The sequence below is a fragment of the Rhinoderma darwinii genome, chromosome 1, assembly GCF_050947455.1.
Source record: "Rhinoderma darwinii isolate aRhiDar2 chromosome 1, aRhiDar2.hap1, whole genome shotgun sequence".
Classification (NCBI taxonomy): domain Eukaryota; kingdom Metazoa; phylum Chordata; class Amphibia; order Anura; family Rhinodermatidae; genus Rhinoderma; species Rhinoderma darwinii.
This window is the reverse complement of record NC_134687.1, coordinates 573,254,124-573,279,321: the sequence shown is the minus strand read 5'-3', so window position 1 is coordinate 573,279,321 and position 25,198 is coordinate 573,254,124. Positions and strand designations below refer to the sequence as shown.

Below are 25,198 nucleotides of genomic sequence, written 5' to 3'. Positions count from 1 at the left end.
CTGTAGAGAACGCCACACCCTGCCCTCTGTAGAGAACGCCACACCCTGCCCTCTGTAGAGAACGCCACACCCTGCCCTGTGTAGATAGTGCCAGACAGACCTCCTTGTAGGTAGTGCCAGACAGACCCCCTTGTAGGTAGTGCCACACAGACTCCCTTGTAGGTAGTGCCACACAGACTCCCTTGTAGGTAGTGCCACACAGTCCCCCTGTAGGCAATGCCACACAGTCCCCCTGTAGGCAATGCCACACAGTCCCCCTGTAGGCAATGCCACACAGTCCCCCTGTAGGCAATGCCACACAGTCCCCCTGTAGGCAATGCCACACAGTCCCCCTGTAGACAATGCCACACAGTCCCCCTGTAGGCAATGCCACACAGTCCCTCTGTAGCTAGTGCCGGACAGCATCCCTGTAGCTAGTTCCGCACAGCACCCCTGTAGCTAGTGCACAGCACCCTTGTACGTAGCCACCCCCATAGATGGCATGCACTCCTACCTTCCTGTAGGGGACCGCTTCAGGGGAAGTCCCTAACTTCACTGTCCATATATGGGCAGTAACATCAGGGATTTCTCCTGGATCGGAATCACCGGCCACAGCGTCTGGGATTCCGCTTCAGAAGTCTCTGACGTCACTGTCCATATATGCTGTGGCCGGGCATTAGGGATTCAGCTCCTACTGGGAGCTAAAAAAATCTCCTCCTCACATGCACTTCGCACTGTGAGGAGGAGACGAGAGCGAGCGAGTGGCAGAATGCACGGCCGTCACATCAGAGTGACAGCCATGCTTTACGTGGCGCCTTCTATGGGGGCCAGGAGAACGGCCCAAAATAGGGCATGTTCCATTTTTTGATGGCCCAGTTTACCCGGCCGTCAAAAAATCAGCAGTGTGAATTTGGGGTCTATTGCTCCTACTGCGGCCGTGTGACAGCCATTCAAAGAGCGGCCGTCGCACACCGAGAATCCCTGTCGTGTTAATAGGGCCTCCGAACTTTAGCAGCAATTTCTCACATTTTCAAGAAAATTTCCAAAACCAATTTTTTTGTGGACCACTTCAGTTCTTTAAGTGCCTTATATATTAGAAACCCCAATAAGTCACCCCATTTTAAAAACTGCACCCCTCAAAGTTTTCAAAACCGCATTTAGAAAGTTTCTTAACCCTTTAGGTGTTTCACAGGAATTAATGCAAAGTGGAAGTGAAACTTGTAAATTGAATTTAGTTTTTTTTTAGAAAATCAATTTTTTTCTGTAACACTGAAGGTTTTATCAGAGAAATGCAGCTCAATATTTATTGCCCAGATTCTGCAGTTTTTAGAAATATCCCACATTTGGCCCTAGTGTGGTTATGGATTGAAGCAATGGCCTCAGAAGCAAAGGAGCACCTAGTGGATTTTGGGGCCTCCTTTTTATTAGAATATATTTTCGGCACCATATCCGGTTTGAAGAGGTCTTGTGGGGCCAAAATAGTGGAAACATCCCCAAAAAAGACACAATTTGGCAAACTACACCCCTCAAGGAATTTATCAAGGGCTAGAGTGAGCATTTTGACCCCACAGGTTTTTTGTTGAACTTAGTGGAATTAGACTGTGAAATTGAAAATCAAAATTGTTCCACTAAAACGTAGAAATTATTAATTTTTGCAAGGCATAAAAAAGAAAAAAACACCCCAACGTTTGAAAAGCAATTTCTTCTGATTACGGCAATAAATGGTAATAAATGGCTGTTCAGACACACGGCAGGGCTCAGAAGGGAAGGAGCGTCATTTGGCTTTTGGAGCTCAAGTTTGCTGGATTGGTTTCCGGGTGCCATGTCGCATTCGCAAAGCCCCTGAGGGACCAAAACAGTGGAAACCCCCCAAAAGTGACACCGTTTGGTAAACTACAGCACTAAAAGAATTTATCTAGGGGTATAGTGAGCATTTTGATCCCACAGGTTCTGTGCTGAATTTAGTGGAATAAGGCCGTTAAGAATTCTATTGCTTTTTATTATGTTTTTTTTACGGCGTTCACCGTGCACTATAGATTACATATTTAATTTATTCAGCGGGTCGATGCGATTACAGCGATACCATATTATATCTTTTTTTTAATGTTTTATGGTGTTTGCCCGATAAAATCACGTTTTTAAAAAAATAATTTCGTTTTTGTGTTGCCATATTCTAAGATATTCTGGAAAACAGCAGCACAGCCACAGAAAATTCTTCAGTGTGAAAGGACAACTCCCCAAACATTGGTGGTGCACGCAGTAAAGAATCCCAGGTCCAAGTGAGACAATCAATATGCTTGATAAAGACCCATTCATGGGTTGAAACGTTGCAAGTGTTTTTATGCTTGGTGAATAAATCAAATACACTTCTTTGGATTATCTTGAGTGCTGCAGTTCCTTTCTTCGATGCCATATTCTAAGTCATAACTTTTTTAGTTTTCCATCAAGAAAGCTGTGTGTGAGGGCTTGATTTCTGGAGAACAGACTGTAGTTTTTATTGTTACCATTTTTGGGAACATGTGACTTTTTGATCTTTATTTATTCAGTTTTTTGGGAGCTGAAGTGACTAAAAAATAGCAATTCTGGTATGTTTTTTATTATTTTTTTACGACGTTCACTGTGTGGGATAAATAACATTATATTTTTATAGTCCAGGCCGCTACGGACACGGCGATACTAATTATGCATAGTTTTTTTTTTGTTTTTTTTTCTAATAATAAAGGACTTCATAAGGAAAAAAGGGCGAAAAGGGTAATTCTATTACTTGGAACTTTTACTTTTTATTTCTGTACACCATTTTTTGTTTTTCCTTTTTTTAACTTTTAATTTTTTTTAGTTCCACTACGTACTTGTAGATCCAACTTTTAGATCGTTGTTATAATACCCTGCAATACTTATGTAATTGCAGGGTATTATACCTGTACGTTTCACACTGACAGGCAGTGTAATAGGTCCTGCTTCTGGCAGGCCTTCCGTAGATGGCAGACTCGGAGGCCTTTCTTAGGCCTCAGGTTGCCATAGCAACCAACGGCACCCCGCAATTGCGTTGAGGGGTGGCGATGTTGTTGTAACGCCTTAAATGCGGTGGTCGCTATTGACTGCTGCATTCAAGCGGTTAATTGGCAGGGATCGCTGCTGTGATCCCACCCGATGTCTTCCCTCAGTACCAAGGCTGGTAGTAGCAGCCAGTACTGAGAGATGCCGGGCTGCATGGAATGCCTGTGCGCTCGGTTAGAAGCACACGTAGACTAACGGGCAGCAGGTGCAAGGACCAGCGCTGCAGCCCGTTAGTCTATGTGGGCTGGTCTGGAAGGGGTTAAAGATGATCTGTCACTAGTTTATTAATCAGATAGTAAAACATGTTAATCACTCCAGTGAACATATTTCCACTTCTCCAGAGTCCAGTGGTATCGTACTTTACGACACTCCAACCGATGTTTGGCATTGTGCATGGTGATGCTTTTTGTGGAACTGCATGACCATGGAAACCCCTTTAACCCCTTAACGCACAAGGACGCACCGGTACGTCCTGCATTGAAGTGCTTTAAGGCACCGGGACGTACCGGTGCGTCCTGGCTAAAAACTGTCACCCTGTCAAAGGACAAGGTGACAGAACTGTGCTGTCAACTGGTTATGACAGTTGACCGGCACAGTAAGACTGCATGGGACCATTCACAGGGGTCCCCTGCCGTCGATCGCTGTGATTGGTCAGTCAAAGCAGACTGAGCAATCACAGCTCCATGATGTAGTGTATGTGATGGCGCTGGCTCAGAAGCTGTGCAACACCCCGCTGTAACGGCAGGACCGGAGCTAGGCTCCGATCCGGCCGATTAACCCCTTCGATGCATCGAAGTGACATGTAGCCTGTCGGCAACCACGATGGTTGCCACGGGCGTGGGTGTCAGCTGTTTGTCACAGCTGACATCGTGCCCTAACAGCCAGGACCGGAGCTAGGCTCCGATCCGGCCGATTAACCCCTTAGATGCAGCTTTGGCTGCATCTAAGTGATTAGATCGTACCCTATGGTTGCTAATGACAACCATCGGCACCCGCGGGTGTTCCGATGGTTGCTATGGCAACCGTAGCCTAACAATCGCTTCCTAGTACGGAAGCCTATTAGGCCCCGCCGGGAGGCGAAGCCTAACAGGCTTGCTGTCAGTGAATAGCTGACAGCTCTAAAACACTGCACTATGTAGGTAGTGCAGTGTATTAGAATAGCGATCTTCAAGTTCCCTAGTGGGACCAAAAAAAAGTTAAAACAAGTTAATAAAAATGTTGTAAAAAATTTTAAAAAATTAATTTCTTGTTAAAAAACACTACAACAGCCTTTTTTCCTATAATAAAAGAAACAAAAAAGATAAAAAAACGACACATATGTGGTATCCCCGCGTCCGTAACGACCCAAACTATAAAAATATCACGCTATTTTACCCACACGGTGAACACCGTAAAAAAATTAAATAAAATACTATTCCAGAATCGCTGTTTGTTAGTCGCTACCCCTCGCAAAACGGAATTAAAAAAAAGGATCTAAAAGTTGCATGTACCCCAAAATTATACCATTAAAAACTGCAGCCCGTCCCACAAAAAACAAGCCCTCCCACCGCTTTTTTGACGGAAAAATAAAAACGTTATCGCTCAGAATATGGTGACACCAAAAATAAATTATTTGAAACAAAAGTGATTTTATCGTGCAGACGCTGCAAAACATAAGAGAAACTATATACATATGGTATCGCCGTAATCGTACCGACCCGCAGAATAAAGTAAAATTGTCATTAATAGCGCATGGCGAACGCCGTAAAAATAAATAAAATGAAAAACATCAGAATTGCAGGTTTTTGGTCACCTTGCTTGCCAAAAAAATGAAATACAAAGTGATAAAAAAATTGCATGTACCCCAAAATGATACCAATGAAATCTACAGATTGTCCCGCAACAAATAAGCCCTCACACAGCTCCGGTGGAGAAAAAATAAAGAAGTTCTGGCTCTCAGATTATGGCGATGCAAAATGTGCAGAGTGTCCAAAAGCGGATAAGATCGGACACCATTTATCAGTGTGACACCGGCCACATATCTATGAATTATTATTTATTTACCCAATTATTATACCCTTTTATTATACCCTGATGTTCTCCGCACAGATTACATGTACCCCCACATAATAAACTGAAATACCAGTAATACCCCAAACAGAACAACTAGCGAGCAAAATCCACGCTCCAAAAGTCAAATGGCGCCTTCTGAGCCCTGCAGCGTGCCCACGCAGCAGTGTACGTCCACATATATGGCATCGCCATACCCGGGAGAACCCGCTTAACAGTTTGATGTATTTGTCTTCAGTGGCATGAACTGGGCACAAAATATTGTGCACTAAAATGGCGCATACCTGTGGAAATTAGCAATTTTCACTTTGCACCATCCACTGAGCATTCATTTCTAATAGAAAAAAAAAACCCTGTGTTGTCAAAATGCCTTCAAGGGTGCAGTTTCCAAAATGGGGGTCACTACTTGGGGGTTTGTTTTACTATTTGACCCCAGAGCCCTGCCATTGTGGGCTAATGCTGCGAAAATCACGAAAATAGGCCTCACATGCGCCTTTCACTCCTAAGCCCTGTCATATGTCCAGGCAAATGATAAATGCCTTGAGGGGTGTAGTTTACAAAATGGGGTCACTTCTCAGGGTTTTACACTCTACTCTGGTACCTAAGAGCGCTCTGCAAATGCGACATGGCGCCCCTACACCAGTCCAGCAAAATCTGTGCTCTAAAAGCCACATGGCACTCCTTCCATTTTGAGCTCTGCCATGTGCCCAAACAGCAGTTTTGGGCCACACATGGCGTATTGCCGTACTCGGGAGAAATTGGGTGACAAATTATGTGTTGTTTTTTCTCCTATTACCCCTTGTGGGGGAAAAAAATGGGTGCAAAACTACATATTTTTGGGAAAAAAAATAATTTTTCATTTTCACTGCCTCATTCTAATACAATCTATGAAACACCTGTGGGATCAAAATGCTCAGTACACCCCTAGATGATTACCCTGAGGGGTAAAGTTTCCAAAATGGAGTCACTTCTCAGGGGTTTCTACTGTACGGGTACTTCAGGGGCTCTGCAAATGCGACATGGCGGCCAAAAAAAATCAACCAAAATCTACATGCCAAGTAGCACTCCTGCCATTCTGAGCACTGCGGTGTATCCAAGCAGCAGTTTATAACCACATATGGGGTTTAGCCGGACTCGGGAGAAATTGCTTTACAATTGTTGGGGCGCTTTTTCTCCTTTATTCCTTGTGAAAATGAAAACAATTCAACATTTTAGTGGAAAGAATGTAGATTTTCATTTTCACCGCATAATCCCAATAATTCAGCAAAAAAACTGTGGGGTCAAAATGCTCACTATACCGCTAGATAAATTCCACGAGGGGTATAGTTTCCCAAATGGGGTCACTTTTGCCGGGTTTGCACTATTTTGGCCCCTCAGTGGCTTTGCAAATTTGACATGGGGCTGCAAACCATTCCAGCAAAACTTGAGCTCCAAAAGTCAAATGGCGCTCCGTCCTTTCTAACTTCCGCCATGTGTCCAAACAGCAGTTTATTACCACATATGGGGTATTGCTGTGCTCAGAAGAATTTGCTTTACAAATATTGGGGTGTTTTAGGTCCTTTATCTGTTGTAAAAATGAAAAAATCTGAGCTAAAACTACATTTTATTAGAAAAAAAATTAGATTTTCAATTTCACGGCATAATTCCCATAAATTCAGCAAAAACCGTGTAGGGTCAAAATGCTAACTATACCCCTAGAAAAATTCCTTGAGGGGTGTAGTTTCCAAAATGGGGTCACTTTTGGGGAGTTTCCACTGTTTTAGTCCCTCCAGGGCTTAGCAAACACGACATGGCACCGAAAACTATTCCAGCAAAATCTGCGCTCCAAAATCCAAATAGCCCTCGTTCCCTTCTGAGCCCTGCCGTGGGTCCAAACAGCAGTTTATTACCACATATGTGGTATTGCCGTAATCGGGAGACATTGCTTTACTAATGTTGGGGGGCTTTTTGTCCTTTATTTCTTGTAAAAACTAAAACATCGTATGTTTTTTCAGAAAAAAAGTAGATTTTAATTTTCACAGACCAGTTCCAATAAATTTAGCAAAAAACCTGTGGGCTAAAAATGCTAACTATACCTCTTGAAAAATTCCTTGAGGGGTGTAGTTTCCAAAATGGGGTCACTTTTGGGGGGTTTCCACTGTTTTGGCACCACAAGACCTCCTCAAACCTGACATGGTGCCTAAAATATGTTCCTAAAAAAAGGAGGCCCCAAAATCCATGAGGTGCTCCTTTGCTTCTGAGGCCGGTGCTTCAGTCCATTACCGCACTAGGGCCACATGTTGGATATTTCTAAAAACTGCAGAATCTGGGCAATAAATATTGAGTTGTGTTTCTCTGGTAAAACCTTCTGTGTTACAGAATTTTTTTTATTACAAATGAATTTCGTTAAAAAAAATTGAAATTTGTAAATTTCACCTCTACTTTGCTTTATTTCCTGTGAAATGCCTAAAGGGTTAAAATAATTTCTGAATGCTGTTTTGAATACTTTGAGGTGTGCAGTTTTTAAAATGGGGTGTTTTATGGGGACTTTCTAATATATAAGGCCCTCAAAGCCACTTCAGAACTGAACTGGTCCCTGAAAAAATAGCCTTTTGAAATTTTCTTGAAAATGCGAGAAATTGCAGCTAAAGTTCTAAGCCTTGTAATGTCCTAGAAAAATAAAAGCACGTTCAAAAAACGATGCAAACATAAAGTAGACATATAGGAAATGTTAACTAGTAAATATTTTGTGTGGTATTACAATCTGTTTTACAAGCAAATACATTACAATTTAGAAAAATGCAGATTTTTGCTAATTTTCTCTAAATTTTGGTGTTTTTGACAAATAAATATTGAGTTTAACGTCAACATTTTTTCAGTATCATAAAGTACAACATGTCACGAGAAAACAGTCTCTGAATCGCTTGGATAGGCAAAAGCATTCTGGAGTTATTACCACATAAAGTAACACATATCAGATGTGCAAAAATCGGCTGTGTCCACAAGGCCAAAACAGGCTGTGTCCTTAAGGGTTAATGAAGCTCCCGGCACACAGTTCTTGTGCTGATGTCACTCCCAGAGGCAGTTCTGTATTCTGAAGTGAGTGATATAACACATAATAGGCCATTTTTTACGCACCACATGCTTTAGCACTCCGCGGTCCCGCTCTGTAAGTTTGCATGGCCTACCACTTTGTGACTCGTTGAGTTATTCGTACTCTTAGACGCTACCACTTCAGATTTCTCAAATCAGAAATTTCACAAACTCACTTGTGGCAAAAGGTGGCATCCTATGTCAGTGTCATGTTTAAAGAAGATCTGTCACTAATTTATTAATACCCAATCTGCTAACTAATCTAATAGGCGTTATGATACTGATAACTACAGTGTGATTTGTTGTCAAACATTTATTATTTGCAAAGTTATGAGCATTTTTCTAAATATGCTAATTTGGCTATATTTTCCAAATGGGAGGTAACTCTTTCTTTTCACTCTGGGTGGTGTAATGTTTCCTGTATGATGCTGTCCAATCGTCATACAGCTTCTTCCCCCTTCCCTGCCCAGCCACACAGTGTGATCATATCGTATTCATTTTCCATTCCCGACTGTGTTTTCAACTGGTGATATCTCCAGTTGTTTCACAGCTAGAACTGGTGTCATAGGAAAGACTAGAATCTCATCTTACATATGCCACCATAAGCACTGCTCTAGGCAGTCCACAGGCCGAGATATGGCTATTTGAAGTAACCCCCCTTCCCTCCATCCTCAGTCCCTCATACTGTGTGAAGCAGCTTCATGATGATAAGACAGAGTCAGAGGCTGTGAGGGAGCTCCACCTCAGGAGAATCGCTGCTGTTGATGCCCATTTGTCAAGAATAGGCTCATTTGCATATTTAGAAAAAGCTCATAACTTAAAATAATAAACGTTTTGGGACAGCATTTTTACTAGCATTATCAGTGCCTACTAGATTCGTTTAGGAGATTGGGCATTACTAAACTAGTGACAAATCCTCTTTAAAGAGGCTCTGTCACCACATTATAAATGCCCTACCTCCTACATAATGTAGATAACAGCAGTGTTTTTTGTTTAGAAAAAGCGATCAATTTTGATCAAGTTATGACCTATTTTAGATTTATGCTATGACTTTCTTATTAGACAACTGGGCATGTTTTTACTTTTTGACCAAGTGGGCGTTGTGGAGGGAAGTGTATGACGCTGACCAATCAGCATCATACACTTCTCTCCATTCATGTTCTCAGCACAAAGCGATCTTGCGAGATCACGATGTGCTGTCAGTTACTCAGGCCCCATGCACACGACGACAGCAAAAACGGAGCCATTCACTTTCATTGAACACTGACACCTTTCCGTAGCACTACGGAAGGGTGTCAGTGCCGTGGAAATGTTCCGGGAATTATGGAACATGTCCGTTCTTTCGCATTTTGCGGGCCGTGCTCCCATACTTTGTATGGGAGCACGGCCCGAAAATGCGGCTGTCAGTCAGCGGCCGGCCGTGCCCGAAATCGCGGGCTGTGATTGCGGGCACGGTCGTGTGCATGGGGCCTCACACATTAACTTTACTGAAGTGTCTTGAGAGTGAATAGACATCGCTTCCTGCCAGGATGCGATGTCTATTCACAATCCCGACACTTAGGTAACGTTTGTGTGGGACTTACAGAACAGCACATCGAGATCACGCTGAGCTGTCATTTACAGCGTGATCTTGCGAGATCATGCTGTGCTGTGTGATTAAGTCACACATAAACGTTACCGAAGTGTCGGGATTGTGAATAGACATCCCGTCCTGGCTGGAAGCGATGTCTATTCACTCTCAACACACTTCAGTAACATTAATGTGCGAGCAAGTGACAGCACATCGTGATCTCGCAAGATCACTATGTGCTAAGAACATGAATGGAGAGAAGTGTATGACACTGATTGGTCAGCCTCATACACTTCTCTTCACAACGCCCACTTGGTCAAAAAGTAAAAACACGCCCAGTTGTCTATTAAGAAAGTCATTCGCATAAATCTAACATGGGTCATAACTTGGTCAAAATTAATCGTTTTTCTAAATAAAAAACACTGTTGTTATCTACATTACAGCGCCGATCACATTATGTAGGAGACAGGGCACTTATAATGTGGTGACAGAGCCTCTTTAAGTACTTGTCCTAATACTGTCTTCCTGTTCTTTCTAGCAGTTCTTTGATGACTGCAGGCACGCCCAGTCAGCGCCGATTTAACTTTAGTGCAAACAGTGCACCTTAGCGGCCCCCTGGTGGCGGCACTGCTTTCAACTGTGTTTGTTTCCTTTGGGTGGCATTGCTGTGTGTCTTCCCCTGTGTATGTGTCCTATGTTTTCTCCCCTCTCTGCCCGTTCTCCTACCAGCAGCTATATTAAGAGGTGTGTGGCTCACTGTAGCACCACTGAACACTCTGTAAGGTTCTTGCTGTCAGGGATATGGAGTTCCCTGGCGGCCAGGCTAGAAGGGAGGGAGGAGCACAGCGCCCGCTTATTCTGAGCCCAGTACTGACGAGGCATAGCAGCTGCACGCCAGCTGAGCGGATTGCCTGGGCAGCACGGAGGATGGGAGGAAGGGGATATAGAAGCAGGCAGGAGGGTTGCACAGCAGAGCGTGAGACAATGCTATAGGACCCTACAGTATAGCCCAGATACTCACAACCCTCGGTGTAGCCTGATGACTGGGGAAAAAGACAATATTAACCCTCAGCGCTCCAGTCGGGGGGGGGGGGGGGTTAATTTATGAAACTTCTGCATAGAGATCATCACCGAAGTGCTAAAACAGTCCTGCGCCCAGTGGTCCACTTTTAAGCAGGATTCTTCTCTGTGCTTAGTATAGAAGTCTTGATGGCAGTTCGGCTCCACCCACTAGTTCAGAGAAAACTGAGAATTAGAGAGAGAGCCTGCAGAGGGAAAAACTGCTAAATGATGCAGAATACAAGTCATATAATGGCCAGAAATGGTGTTATTACTCATGTAAACACATATGAAAGCTTACTTTGAAAAGTTAGATACGCTTTAAATATTTTCACAGTAAAGGGTTTTCCAGTTTTGGACCAACCCATTCTGGAAATATTCTGAATGCAGCAGCTAGGATTGCTGTGATTTTAAAGTTTTGGCTTAGTAATATTTACACATATCTTATGTTCACCACTGCTGGCGTTGGGACCTTTATTCATTTTATCCTATACATTTTCTTTTGCAGGTTCCTTATGGATCTGAACAGTGCCAGCAGCGTTGTGCTACAGGTCCTGACACAGGCGAGCAGCCAGGATTCAACAGTGCTAAAGCCGGCTGAGGAGCAACTCAAGCAGTGGGAGACTCAGCCTGGCTTCTACACTGTCCTCTTGGTAGGTGCTACTAATATACTTTTTCTGGTTACAGTGGCAAGATTATAAGCCATGGGTTATATGTATACTATACTCACACCTAGTACCTAAAAATAGTATCCTCCTTAGGTGACAAGACCCCATTAGTCACATTAGTCCAAAATGTTAACGGAATCCACTATGTCCTCACGCCATAGTTGCATGAAGAAATATTCATGGATATCTAGTGGATTCTTGTTTGCATGCAGATTTCCTCACTTCATAGGCACGGTGTAATAGTTTACCTGTCATTAATACGCGGACGAGCAATAATGCTTCAAAATACTAACTATTCAAAAGCATTATACAAGGGATCATAGACTGGCTGCTTCAAGACCTCTAGCGGGACAAAGAAAAAATGGAAAAATTATTTTATTGTTTTAAAAAATTGTTCACCTTAAAAATAATAATACATTTTGGGTGCTTCCGCAATCCTACTGACCAGCATACTGCATGGCGTAAAAAACGCTGGCAGATTTTCTGCTTTTTTGCACACCCCCCAAAATGTATCTTATAAAAATAAGTCAATCATTTTCTAAGTACCACAAAATGGTACCAAGGCTACAACTCATTTGTGTGAACGGCCCGTGAAAAAGTAGGACATGTCCTATTTTTGCCCGTTTTCACAGATCCATCAATAGACTCAAGTCTGAGGGATCGGTGAAATCGGATCCCGCACGGATTCAAATCGGCCATGAAAAAAGGCCATTTACATATTGTCACCATGACAGCACAAATACCGCAGAGATTGCCCCTTGAACCTATAGGAACAGGAACACGCAGAGGTTAAATGCCCCCTCCCCTTCCTGGCCCCTGTTTCTGTAAGGTCAGGGGTAACCCGAGGTACCTGTATGTTCTACGAATTTACACCTCAGCGGTGAGGGACGATCCATTATTCCTTTCCTCCTTCAGGATACCGCTTCTCCCTTTGATTCTGCGGGATTGGAGATAGGACGGCAACTGCGCTCCAGAGGGGTTATACGTTGCATCCTGGTGTGCCACTAGGATCAGAGGTCACCGTGGCTTTCTCCGATCACCCTCTGTAGTCTCCCTGAGATGCAGTGGTGGAGGCATGCTGCGGTCTTTCTCCCCCTCTACCGTTTACAGGGAGCCTGGCGTCACTTCCGGTGGTGCCATGTGAACGCTGGGCGCATCACAGGCGTCTAACTTCACTTCCAGTGATGCCGGGTGAATGTCGGAAGCGTCATTGACATCATCATTGGACGTCAATGTGGCCTGAAACGCTAGTTTCGGCACCTGGTTTAACAGAAACATGGCTTATGGAGGGGGCGGTTCCCGGTGGCGGACGCGGTGACGTCATCAATACCTCAGGTATTTAAGGACTGACGTTTCACTAAGCTGGGTCAAGATGTCTACCTCTGATGGCTAGGTTCCCCAGCACCCTGATTATGTGAAGCCCTTGGTTATCCCTGGTTTATTGAGTAAACCCCTTGGAGGCAGCAAGACTCCTTCCGCCAAACCTAAGTCCCGGTCTTTAAAATGCGCAATATGCGCCAAAACACTCACGCCTGACTGCAAGAAACCACTGTGTAGCATCTGCACGGCTGAGATCGTACATCAGGAGCAGGAAGTACAATCATCAATTTTGACTTAGTACCCCCTCTTTAGCTCAGTCCATCACAATAAACAGCAATGACACTATGAGAGTAGGAGGAAGGTTAGAGTGAGAAATTCCAGTGATACAAATCCACGTCAATGTATAAAATCTTTGCTTCTTTATTTCAACATTTAAAACATCCACGGCATTACCAAGGAAAATGGTCAGAAAATCTAAAAAAGTTCTCCAACTACAAAGAGCTAAGAGCAATCTGGGATTCCCTCATAGCCTCCCAAGATCTTCTTCAGGGACCTCCCATAATGATATACCGAGACAATTCAAACCTTAATGACCAAGCCATTTTTTAAGTTTTTCCATCGTCTCATTCAAAGAGCTATAACCTTTTTATTTTTGCGTCGACATAGCTGTATAAGGTCTTGTTTTTTGCGGGACAAGTTGTATTTTTTAATAGCACCATTTTCGGGGACATATTATTTATTGATTAACTTTTATTAACTTTTTTTTGGGAGGGAATAGAAAAAAACCTGAAATTTCGCCACTCTTTTTCGCGTCTTAAATCTATGCCGTTTACCGTGTGATATAAATAACACAATAACTTTATTCAGCGGGTTGTTACGATTGCAACAATACCAAATTTGTATAGTTTTTGTATGTTTTACTACTTTTACACAGTAAAAACGCTTTTTTTTCAAAATTATTTGTTTATGTGTCTCCATATTTGATGAGCCGTAACGTTTTTATATTTTTGCCGATGCGGTTGTATGAGGGCTTTTTTTTTGCGGGAAGACTTTGTAGTTTTTATTGGTACCATTTTGGAGTAGATGCGACTTTTTGATCACTTTTTATCACATTTTTTTTAAGTCAGGATTGACAGAAAACAGCAATTTTTCCATAGTTTTTTATTACATTTTTTACGGCGTTCACCGTGCTTTTTAAATAATGTAATAGATTTATAGTCGGGGTCGTTACGGACGCGGCAATACCAAATATGTGTAACTTTTTTACTTTAGTTTGTTTTTTTAATAGTAAAGCATTTTGTAAGGGGAACAGCTGGGTTTTTCATTTTTTTTTCACATTTTTTTTTCACATTTTTTTTTAAAATTAACTTTCTTAAAGTTTTTTTTTTACTTTTTTACTAGTCCCACTAGGGGACTTTAATATGCGATTCTCCGATCGCTATTATAATACACTGCAATACTTTTGTATTGCAGTGTATTACTGCCTGTCCATTTAAAACGGACAGGCATCTGCTAGGTCATCTGCTGATATAGCAGGCATTCGCTCCAGGCAGACCTGGGGGCCTTTATTAGGCCCCTGGCTGCCATTGGAGACACAGACACTCGGCGATCGTATCGCCGGGTGTCGGTGGGAGAGAGAGGGAGCTCCGTCCCTCTCTCCAAAACTACTCTGTTGCGGTGCTTGCTATTGCGCACCGCATCTGAGGGGTTAAACAGGTGAGATCGATACTAATATCGATCTCACACGGCAGAGCAGGGACGCTCCCAGCCCTCAGCTACCTCTGGCAGTTGAGAGCAGGGAGATTTGACGGCTCCCTGCTCTGTTTACTTTATCCTGATGCAGTGCTGTAAAAAGTCATATGCATCAGAATAAAGCCCGTTAGTGGCCGCCGTAAAAAAGGCGTATTGGCGGTCACTAACGGGTTAAGACATGAAGGGGGACAAAGCACAAACTCCTTCAATTTCTAGCGGAGAAAATTTTTAAATGGGCCGAGTGAAGAGTCCTTTGAAAGAAAACCAGATAGCAGATTTCTTAAGCCGGAGTGGTCGTTAAATCCATACTTCCATACTCTGACCAGCAGATGGGGCCTTCCGGAAGTGGATCTATTTGCCTTCAGCAAGAACAACAAAGTAAAAAAAGTTTTCTCGCTAAATCCAAGAGACAAAGCATCAGCAGTAGTTGCCCTAGCGCAAAATTGGAACTTCCAGCTGGCATATGCCTTCCTACCTCTACCATTGATACCAAGGGTCTTCCAAAAAATTCAGAAGGCGGATCTTTGTCATCTTCATCTCCCCGGTTTCACCCTAACCTACAAAATCTGCATGTGACAGCCTGGAAGCTGAAAGGACAGTCCTAGTAACAAAGGGCTGATCTTCAAGAGTCATTAATACTCTCCTTGCCTCAAGGAAAAATATGACATTGAAAATCAAAAGAATTGATGGTGCGGTCCAAACCAACCGGATCCACTGAACCCAAATATTCCACAAATTCTGGATTTCCTCCAGGCTGGATTTGAAAAAGGCAACACTCTTTAAAGTACAGTTATCCATGTTTGATACCCAGTTAGCCTGTCATTCATGGATAAAAAGATTTTGCAGAGCAATGTCCAGGTTAAAACCCAGAATTAGGAAACGCCTCCTTGGGATTTAAATCTGGTTCTATCGGCCCTATCCAAAAGTCTGTTTGAACCCCTTTCGGACTCTTCTATTAGGTTTGTCACCTTAAAAACCGCTTTTTTGGTATCCATCACCTCGGCTGGGAGAGTGGGTGAGCTACCCAAGAACCCTTTTCTCAGAAGACCGGTTTACTCTGAAAATAGATCTAGCCTTCCTTCCCAAGGTAGTTACAGATTTTCACAGATCACAAGATATAATTTTGCCCTCATTTTGCAACAATCCAAAGTCAAGTAGGGATGAAGAATTCCATACTCTGGACGTTAGACGTATGATTTTGTTTTACCTTCAGTTAACTAAACATTGAGGAAAGGATGTAAATTTATTTTTACTATTCCAAGGAGCCAGCAGGGGCAGAAAAGCCTCTAAAGGCACTATAGCATGTTGGCTAAAAATTGTGAGGCCTATAAAAATTTAGGGAAGGATCCTCCAGAGGCTCTCCAAGCTCATTTCACTAGAGAAGTCACGGTCTCATGGGCTCAGAAGTCCTCTGCGTCACGAGAGCAGATTTGTAGAGCAGCTACGTGGAAGAACCCACATACCTTCTTTAACATTACAAATTAGATATAGATTCATATTCAGATCTAGCTTTTGGATGCAAAGTTCTACAGGCTGTTGTCCCTCCCTAATTTCTTTTTTGATTTGGCACCTCTTCGGTGTTGGTGCTGTGACCGTGACGATATGTAAAGGTAGAATTATTCCTTACTGAATTCGGTTTTCATGAGTTCACCATGACAGCACCGTTTATTTCCCTCCCTTTTAGTACATTCTTTTTTTAAGGTTTATAATTCTATCAATTCCCTGGTAACCTTATATGAGTTGGAAAAAACAGGGGGCAGCAAGGGGGAGAGGGCTTTTAACCACTGTGTGTTCATGATCCTATAGGGCAATCTCTCCGGTGTTGGTACTCATGGTGAACTCATGAAAACCGAATTATCGGTAATGCATAATTCTTCCTTTTTCACAGCTGGTTTGATACCCATTTGTGTGAATAAGCCTTTATTGGTAGAAAAAGATAAAACGTATGGCTCCCAGGATATAGCGACACAACGCTGGTTTCCCACCGTAGATATACACATAATATGCCATATATGTCTAATAGGTGGGTGTCCTACTACCTATTGTGAAAATGGTGATTCCTCCACATCCAGACGGAGATTGAATGGAGAGGAGGCTGACATTCAAATTTATGGGCTTTACAGAACCAGCTGAGCAAGCTTTGCTCAACTATTACCATGGCTCCCTTAGACTGGAATGGAGAGACCCATGAACGGCAGAACGGGGGTCATTATAGGTGGGGGTCCCAGAGGTGGAACACCCATCTGTCAAACATTTATTGTATAACTTGTGGATATGCCATCAATACATTTAAGGTCATTCTAGCACCATTAAACTGATTTTGTATACACTACTGAAAAATTGTGTCTTAGCGCCAGGTGCGTAGATACAGGGGAGTGCAGAGTAGGGCTAGGCAATTTATTACCTAAATTAAAATCACGATTAATTGAACAAGCAACCTCGATTATGATTAATAAACGATTATTTAGACCACACCCCTTTTTGCATGTCACACCGTATATTTGCATGCTTCGCCATTGAATTAATAATTATTCCCTGACCCTGGTGTATACTACTGTATATAATATACCCCCTGACACTGCCCCACACAGTATATTGCCCTAATAGTGCTCCCCACAGAGTATAATGCCCCATAGCTGCCCGCACGCATTATCATACCCTATAGTTGACCTCCACACAGTATAATGCCCCCCATATTTGCCCTCCACACAGTATAATGCCCCCCATAACTGCCCTCCACACAGTATAATGCCCCCCATAACTGCCCTCCACACAGTATAATGCCCCCATAACTGCCATCCACACCGTATAATGCCCCATAACTGCCCTCCCCACAGTATAATGACCCCATAACTGCTCCACACACAGTATAATGCCCCCATAATTGCCCTCCACACAGTATAATGCCCCCATAACTGCCCTCCACACAGTATAATGCCCCATAACTGCCCTCCACACAGTATAATGCCCCCATAACTGCCCACAACACAGTAAAATGCCCTATAACTGCCCCCCCAGTATAATGCCCCCATACCTGAATTCCATGCAGTATAATGTCCCTATAGGTGCACCCCATACAGTATAAAGTCCCACATAGCTGCCTCCACGCTGTATAATGCCCCCATAGCTGCCCCTAATAGTGCCTGATAAAAATAATATACATACTCGCCTAACCCGTTCCGATGACTAGTGGAGGAGATCACTCTGCTCCTCTGTTCTGTGCAGCACGGAGCGGAGAAGAGCGATAACGTTGCTGCCTCGCGTCTGGCGATACATACTGAACGGTAGAGCAGAGACCTTACGGTCCCCTGCTCTACCATTGTATTCAACACTGATTTATTTTTCAATTATTTGCCCAGCCCTAGTGCCGAGGTAGCAATCGCAACTGGGCTGGGTTGCCCGATGGGGCCCAAAGGCCCCTCTGCTATGTAAGAAGACACTGGTATTAGAAATGGTACATGGTTAGTGGGCAACCTCTACAGATTTTGCATTTGGGCTTAAGGAGCATTTTGCATTAAGGAGCTTTACAGCTCTGGCTAGCACTAAACTTTTTGGGTTGTACACTGTTAATACCTTCGGAAGTTCTAATTTTCTGACTATTGAGTGGTCGAATTGGCTTCTAAAATATACAGTAATATGTCCACCCTAGATATGTACTACTGGGCAGCAGGGAATGAACACTAGAAATATCACAGACACGGAATACTTAGCAAATATGTCACTGGTGATTTAAAGGGATTTTTGAAAATTTGCTAAAGGTGGGGAAACATTGCGCACCTGGTAAATCCACGTCTGCTGTCCTGCAGTGATGCCGTGCCACCTACCCGCATCAACGCAGAGGCCGGTGTTGGCTACAGTGGTTACGTGCAGGCAGTCGGCGGGTTTGTCTCAAAAAAACACTTTCAGTAAAGTTTTTCATGTCAGCCCTGCAATCACTTCAGTCACCGAGCTTCCTTTACAAGCAGGGACAATTCTGATAATATACCGTGGCGTTATGCAGTAGTGCAGTTTCCCTTTATAATGTCGCTAAGCTGGAATAGACAGTAGTTGGGAACCCCTCCTTTAATATGTTTGGTACAATAATGTGTGGTCTCGGAAAGAGTTGGAGTTTGGATGATGCAAAAAAAAAGTTGTGTAGTGCTACGATCTATCTTTTTATTAATCCATCTTTCTAATGGCTCTTCCGCTGTCACAAGCTAATACCCACGACATGACAGGTCTTTTCCTGTTACACTAAATGGGTTAATAAAGACTCCTGTTTTTGGATTTTGCATCTCCTATGCGTTTCTTTTTGTCAGCCTGATCCGCTGAGATTTCCGCCTCTCACTTGACTTTCAGTGAGCCGCATTTGGTTCATTTATCTTATTTTGAGCTGACAGGTCTTTCTTCTGCTGTCAGCTGCATTGTCACACTCTATCTATGTCCAAGTGGCATTTTGTATGTTTTCTTGCTGTTTTTATGCATTCTGTACTCCTGGCTCCCGATTGTTCTTTTTTTTTTTTTTTTTTTAAATATATACAGCACACATTTTATTTTATTCTGTTTCAATTTTTAGTTTTGAGTTTAGTCTGCAAGCACTTCACATCAATGGCTATGGACCATTCACTGTAATATTAGATCACTGCTTATGTAAATATTCTCTCAAACTTTATTCATACAACATTCGAATAGGCTATTGATATATGATTTTTTGGGGATCTGGTCCCTGGGACCCCAACAATCAGCAGAACAAAGGGGCAGTGGTGCTTTCTGCGGCCCCTTCACTGCAGTACCCGCCACGGTGACTCCATACAAGTGTGTCTGTACCCGGGTACCGCAGCTCAGCCCCGCTCACTTGAATGAGATGAAAACCCAATGATCATACATTGATATATCCTAAGGATCTACATAAATAAGTTTATACGCACCTGCTAATATAATTTTTTTATTTATTTAGAAGAATAGTGAATTCCACAAACATATGTAAACAAACAAACTGTCACAGTGCTCCTGCCACTGATTTTCGTGGGTCCAGTGGAAGTACACACGAAATCCAGATAATGCATATATCCATCACAGAGCAGAAACTAGCACCCGCTCGTGACCGATATATCCTTCATGGGTCGTCAAAGAGATCAAGGTTACAGGCATCTTTGACTAGGATAAAATAGTTTTTTACATTTGTTAGCAGTTACCTGAAGTTAAGAAAGTTACACTAAATTTTAGGCTGCTATGTTCATTCCTTCACTAATTCTCAGTCCCCGATATGTCGTTTATAACCTGCTCCTTGTTTCAGCTTGTTCTAATATCGGCGTGTCTCTCCATGTAAGCGTGGATTCACATGCGGCAGATTTTGGTGCAGAATTTTCTGCAACTGAAATTCAATTCCATTTATTTGAATGAGCTTGTTTCTGCAGCAAGCATGAGGATTTCTGCAAGTTCCATTCAGATGAATGGAATGGATTTGCAGTTGCAGCAATCTCTGCAACAATATCTGCCATATGTGAATCCACCCTAATACATGCTAGTTGTGATTTCTATGTATCCAGGATCGGCACAGCTTTATTCCTGTACTGTTTTCCCCTTCTACAACCCCTGTATAATCTCTCAACTGTGCAGACTCTAATGCTGCCTGTATGTGCGATCTCTCACCAACCCCTGCAGATTCTGCTGTGTGCGCTCTACTCCCTATCTACACTGTGATAGAGTACATCATGGAATTCTCCCCTGCACACTCTGGCTTGGGTTTTTTTCCTCCCTATCTATTACAGGCATTGCTCTGCTGTGTATAAACTCCTCTTCTCCCCCCTGCTGGGTTCTGTAAGGCTATGTTCACACCAGAGGTCCCAGTAATACAGGTAATTTCACGCTTTAAAAACCATCTAATCTCTATGCTTGAAAGCGGAATCCTAAAGCACAGGCACTCCTCTCCCTCTTCAGCACAGGACTTACCGAAGAGGGAGAAGAGCGCCGTGGTGCTATGCTTGCGTGCAGTGCCTGTTCAGGGAAGCCAATGAGAAAGCTCCTTACCCACAGCTATTCGTGAGTAAGGAGCTTTCTCATTTGCTGCAGGAGTGATTGCCGATGCTGCGAGACTGTTTGTGACTGCTGCGGTGCCCCGATGGTCTCCTGTATATTGTAGGCAGCATTTTTTTTTTAACAAGCAGCAGCAGTTTTGTTAAATTGGAAGGATTTTTACTTTGACTGCGATCGTGTCTTTATAGCAATATTTTTTGTGGTAAAAATCCTTCCCATTTATTACACAAATAGGTGAAAATTATCATATCATTTGTATTGAAATGTGGTAATCGTGTGTGTAAGATGTACCTTGCACCCACACATTTTTTTTGGACTGCGCAAATCTGGCTTTCTGGGTGTCGTAGTGTACTATTACTTAAATTAGGGTTTTTCCCATAATCAATATGTATCACCTATCCACAGAATAGGTGATAAATATCTAATTGGTGGGGGTCCGAACGCTGGGACCGCCACAGATCAGGAGAAGGGGCTTACCTGGCCTTTCCTGTGCGACCCATATGAATGGCGTTGTACTGTGTATGCTCAGCCACCGCTCTATTCACCATCTATGAGACTGTTGGATTCTGTAGCAGTGGAATGGTAGGATATTTTTAATGTAGACTATTTAGAAAGTTGCTAAATTTCAAATGAACGATTAAAAAAAAAAACAAAAACAACCGCTCAAAAGTGTCCATAGCCTTTAAGTTTACCATAGACCATAAAAATTTCCCTCATTTTCCTGTGGTGAAATTTGGCAGTAAGTGTTCTGTTTCCCTGCAGCACCACCACAGGGGAAATTAAGCATTACACAGTGTCCATCCAAATCAATGGGTTGCCTGTCTAATGCAGGAGAGATCCTCCAGAGCGCGAGACACTGTTTTTGTAATCGCTCTGCACTCTGGCCAAGAAATGTAACGAGAGAGAAGTAGAATCTGTGTTTTTGTGACACATGGCCTTTACTATTTTTCCTTCTCAAAAGATGTTAAAAAACACAAATAGTCGGACAAAAATTAGACTTAATTATTTTCTTGCAGGGTATTGCATTTTCTCATTACAGGGTATTGCATAAGACGGTATGTCATCCAGACTGGTGGGATGTGTATAAGAGCTCCAATTATTTATATAGGTGTATATCCCACTCATCTCCTTGCAAAGAGGGAAGTAATGACAATGCCCCCCTACCCATTCTGTTGTCAGATGCAGTCCGCTCCTCTAAAGCAAGGGGACTGCGGAACGTCTTTTTTTTTAAATGTGGATTTGACCCTTCCGAGGCATTTTTTCATGGCCCAAAACAAAATAAATCATCAGGGTAGATTGGCCTTACAGCCTTTTCCTATGATCTATAGGGGCTGATAAAGATTGTTGGAGCTATTGCTGTATTTTCATAACCCCGTAGAGGTAAGGGGTTTTCCTGGCCCATAAGTTCTCCAAGTTCAGAAAAGGCGCCTGTTTCTGGCGTCTGACGTCATAATTACTTCATAATATTTTCATCATTATTACGGAGGACCTTCTCAAAAATTAAGCCTAGATGGAGGACTTTAAATTTCACCTTTCTCCAAGAACAGCCTGAACAGAGGACCCCCACCTCTGTTCACTCAGAATACCTAATAGGATGGATGACCATGGGTCACATTGAACTTGTTGTCCAATCTGCAGGCAGCATGTTATACAGCAGGAGAAATTGAGCAGCTTGATAAATAGTTCTGTTGGAAAATACTCAGCATAACTTTTTTATTGATTTAAATCACTGCTCATTCTGGGCTTATGAGTCCAGTGGGCAGTCCTACACAGTGATTGACAGTTTTTTCTGTATGCACGCTTATATCGGGAAGGCTGTCAATCACTGAATAGGACAGCCCTCTGGACACATAAGCCCAGAATGAGCAGTGATTTAAATCAATAAATTACAAGTCACAGTCCGGTCACAGTATAGCCGTGAATAGGATCAGAGCTGCAGTAGCCCAGCACGGCCGCTATACAGTGCACTGAGGCATCTGCTTCCGACCCCGGCCACTGCATAACATCCGGTGCCTGGAGACAGCTGGAACAGCTGATGGGTGTGGGGTCCGGGTGTTGGACTCCCACAATCATATATTGATGACCTATTCTGTGGATAGGTCATCAGTATGAAAAACCGCCCAGTGCCCGGACAACCCTTTTAATAATCAACAGCAGTAATATTGATAGGAGTTTATGTCCCCCCTCCTGTGGAGAGCCTGTGTCTCTGGATGACCTCTGAGGTGATGTGTTGAAGGAGTTGCGGCGTGATCTCGCGATTAAAGCTGAAATCACGCTGTGCAGGGAAGGGGGGGAAGCTGTATGGCACTGATTGGACAGTGTCATACAGACAACACAAACACAGTCAAAATAGAGAGTGCAGTGTTACCGCCCCTTTGACAATTATACCCTAATTTGCATATTTATAAATAAGCTCATAACTTTTAAAATAATAGTTTTGGGACACAATTTTCATTGGAGTTATCAGCGTGACAGCGCCTACTAAATTAGCTAGGAGAGAGGGCATTACTAAACTAGTGACAGAACCTCTTTAAAGAAGCACTCCACTTTTATTTATTTATTTCACCCTCCATATGTAGATTGGTGTTTCAGTGGGGTGCTGTGTGCAAAAATACTTACCGGTCCCCGCATCTTGTAGTTTTTCGGGTCCGGCACCGCTTACATGATCTTCATTCTGACCTGGTCTGGAATCGCTGCCTTTACTATGCCTCGTTCTGGCTCTCATAGGAATGCATTGAGAGCCTGAGTTTCGGTTTATTCAAAAGCACAGTGACTCCACACAAGTCAGAGGGAAGATCACGTGAGCGGCGCTGGACCCGAAAAATACAAGATGCGGGGATCGGTAAGTATTTTTGCGCACAGCACCCCACTGAAACACCTATGTACAAATGGAGGGTGCACTAAAAAAATAAAGTGGAGTGCTTCTTTAAGCTTAAAAATAATTCATAGTATTGTCTCCAGGAGACATGATCTTGTATTGAAGGCCGTTCTCTTTTAGACTGATGACACATTCTTTCTATGATGACTTGGCTGGCTAAGCTGTACAGCACAATTCTTGACTAAAATGACACCACATTCCTCCCGATCAATCACCTTTACTCATGTTGCATTGTTTCTGGAGACAAAGACACACATTTTTAGTTGGGGAGATTTTTTTCTTTCATATACATCTTATGAGAATGTAGAGCTTTACACAGAATGTCATCACCCGTACTTCTCTCCATTGGGATGCACAATTTCACTTTTACATACTCTAGCACCAATTTCATAGCTAAACTAAGGTGGATATTGGAACGTGAACGAAAACGTTGCACTAATGCAAACAACTGGAACACGCAAAACTCCAGTCTGGTTTGAACCCACGGCCCCAGTACTGCAGTTCTAACCACTGAGCCACAGTCCTATGAGTTCCCCTAAAATTGTCATTATAGCCTTGGAAATTAATGTGTATGTTAAAGCTTAAAAGGGTTTATCCACCTTAGACAATCATTCCTTGGGTCTCTTGACAAAAACAACATCGCAAAGTATCCCGTTACTGGGTGGTCCAGCATTCCGCTATTATCTGTGGGGAAACTTGGCAGAAAGTGTTCTATTTCCCTACAGCGCCACCAAAGAGGAAATGAAGCATTACACAGTGCCTATTCATATCAATGGGTTGTCTGTGTAATACAGGACAGGGCAGGTCCTCCAGAGTGAGAGACGCTCTTTGTAACCACTCTTCACTCTAACCAAGAGATGGGGATCCTGAACAGAGGACCCCCCCCCCCCTCAGGCCAGTCTATTAACTTAAAATTCCCTAATAGGATATATGGAAACTTTTTAATTATACAACAATTTATTTAAACGACACAACCCCTTTAAACATTGAACCTGCGTATTCCTGCACTTTGGTAATAACCTCCATAAAATTGTCTTGTGACTCATTTCGTAGTGCTTGTATCACAGCCTAGACAAGTTTGTGTCTGTGTGCGTCTAATGTAGGGAATAAAACTTCAGACTGGGATTTAATATTTGGCTTTAAACACAAAAGATAAATACAAATTCTGTTAACAGACAAGTTTAGATTGGAAGCTGGAACATTCACTTAAAATGCAAATAGCGTGACTGTTATTTTTGATTATATTGGTTGTCTGGCCTTTCTGTTTCGTTACACTGGAAATCCCGCCATGCAATCACAGCGGAGGCAATTTTTAGCATACATATAATTGTACATTGCAAATGAGAACTTATTTTGCTGCTCATTTTAAACAATCATTTTACGGTGAGCTTGAATGATAAGACGCCTCTTCCATGTTGTGTCTGATCTCTTAATTTGGAAGCATTCTCTGTTCGTTTTGCTGAATTACGTAAAATGTAATTTTAAGAATTTGTTCCTTACTTAATTTCTTAAAGGGAGCCTGTCTCTAAGATTATACTGCTATTTCCGAGGGCAGCGTGATTTAGTGACAGGGATATGCGACATAGGCAAAAAAACAAAACAAAAAAACACTTGAGTTTAAGAGCTTTCATTTCTTACACATTGGGTCGCGGACAGTGTAATGTGCCGGGCTGTGGAGGTGTATCCGATGGGTGGCTTCCCCTGCCCTCCTCCTGGTGATTGACAGATCTTTTCCTACAGTATATGCTGATAGTAAGAATTACATTATATGGACAAAAG

General features: G+C 42.8%; 1 protein-coding gene across 2 annotated transcripts in view; it reads left to right on the top strand.

Annotated features, from left to right (window-relative positions):
• Positions 1–25,198, top strand: part of IPO11 (importin 11) — a 511,812-nt gene that overhangs the window by 10,502 nt on the left and 476,112 nt on the right. For both annotated transcript variants that reach the window (XM_075839216.1, XM_075839226.1), the window contains exon 2: positions 11,295–11,439. In XM_075839216.1, coding sequence (XP_075695331.1) covers positions 11,302–11,439 — 138 coding nt within the window. In that variant the 5' untranslated portion in view covers positions 11,295–11,301. The remainder of the gene's footprint in view (positions 1–11,294; positions 11,440–25,198) is intronic.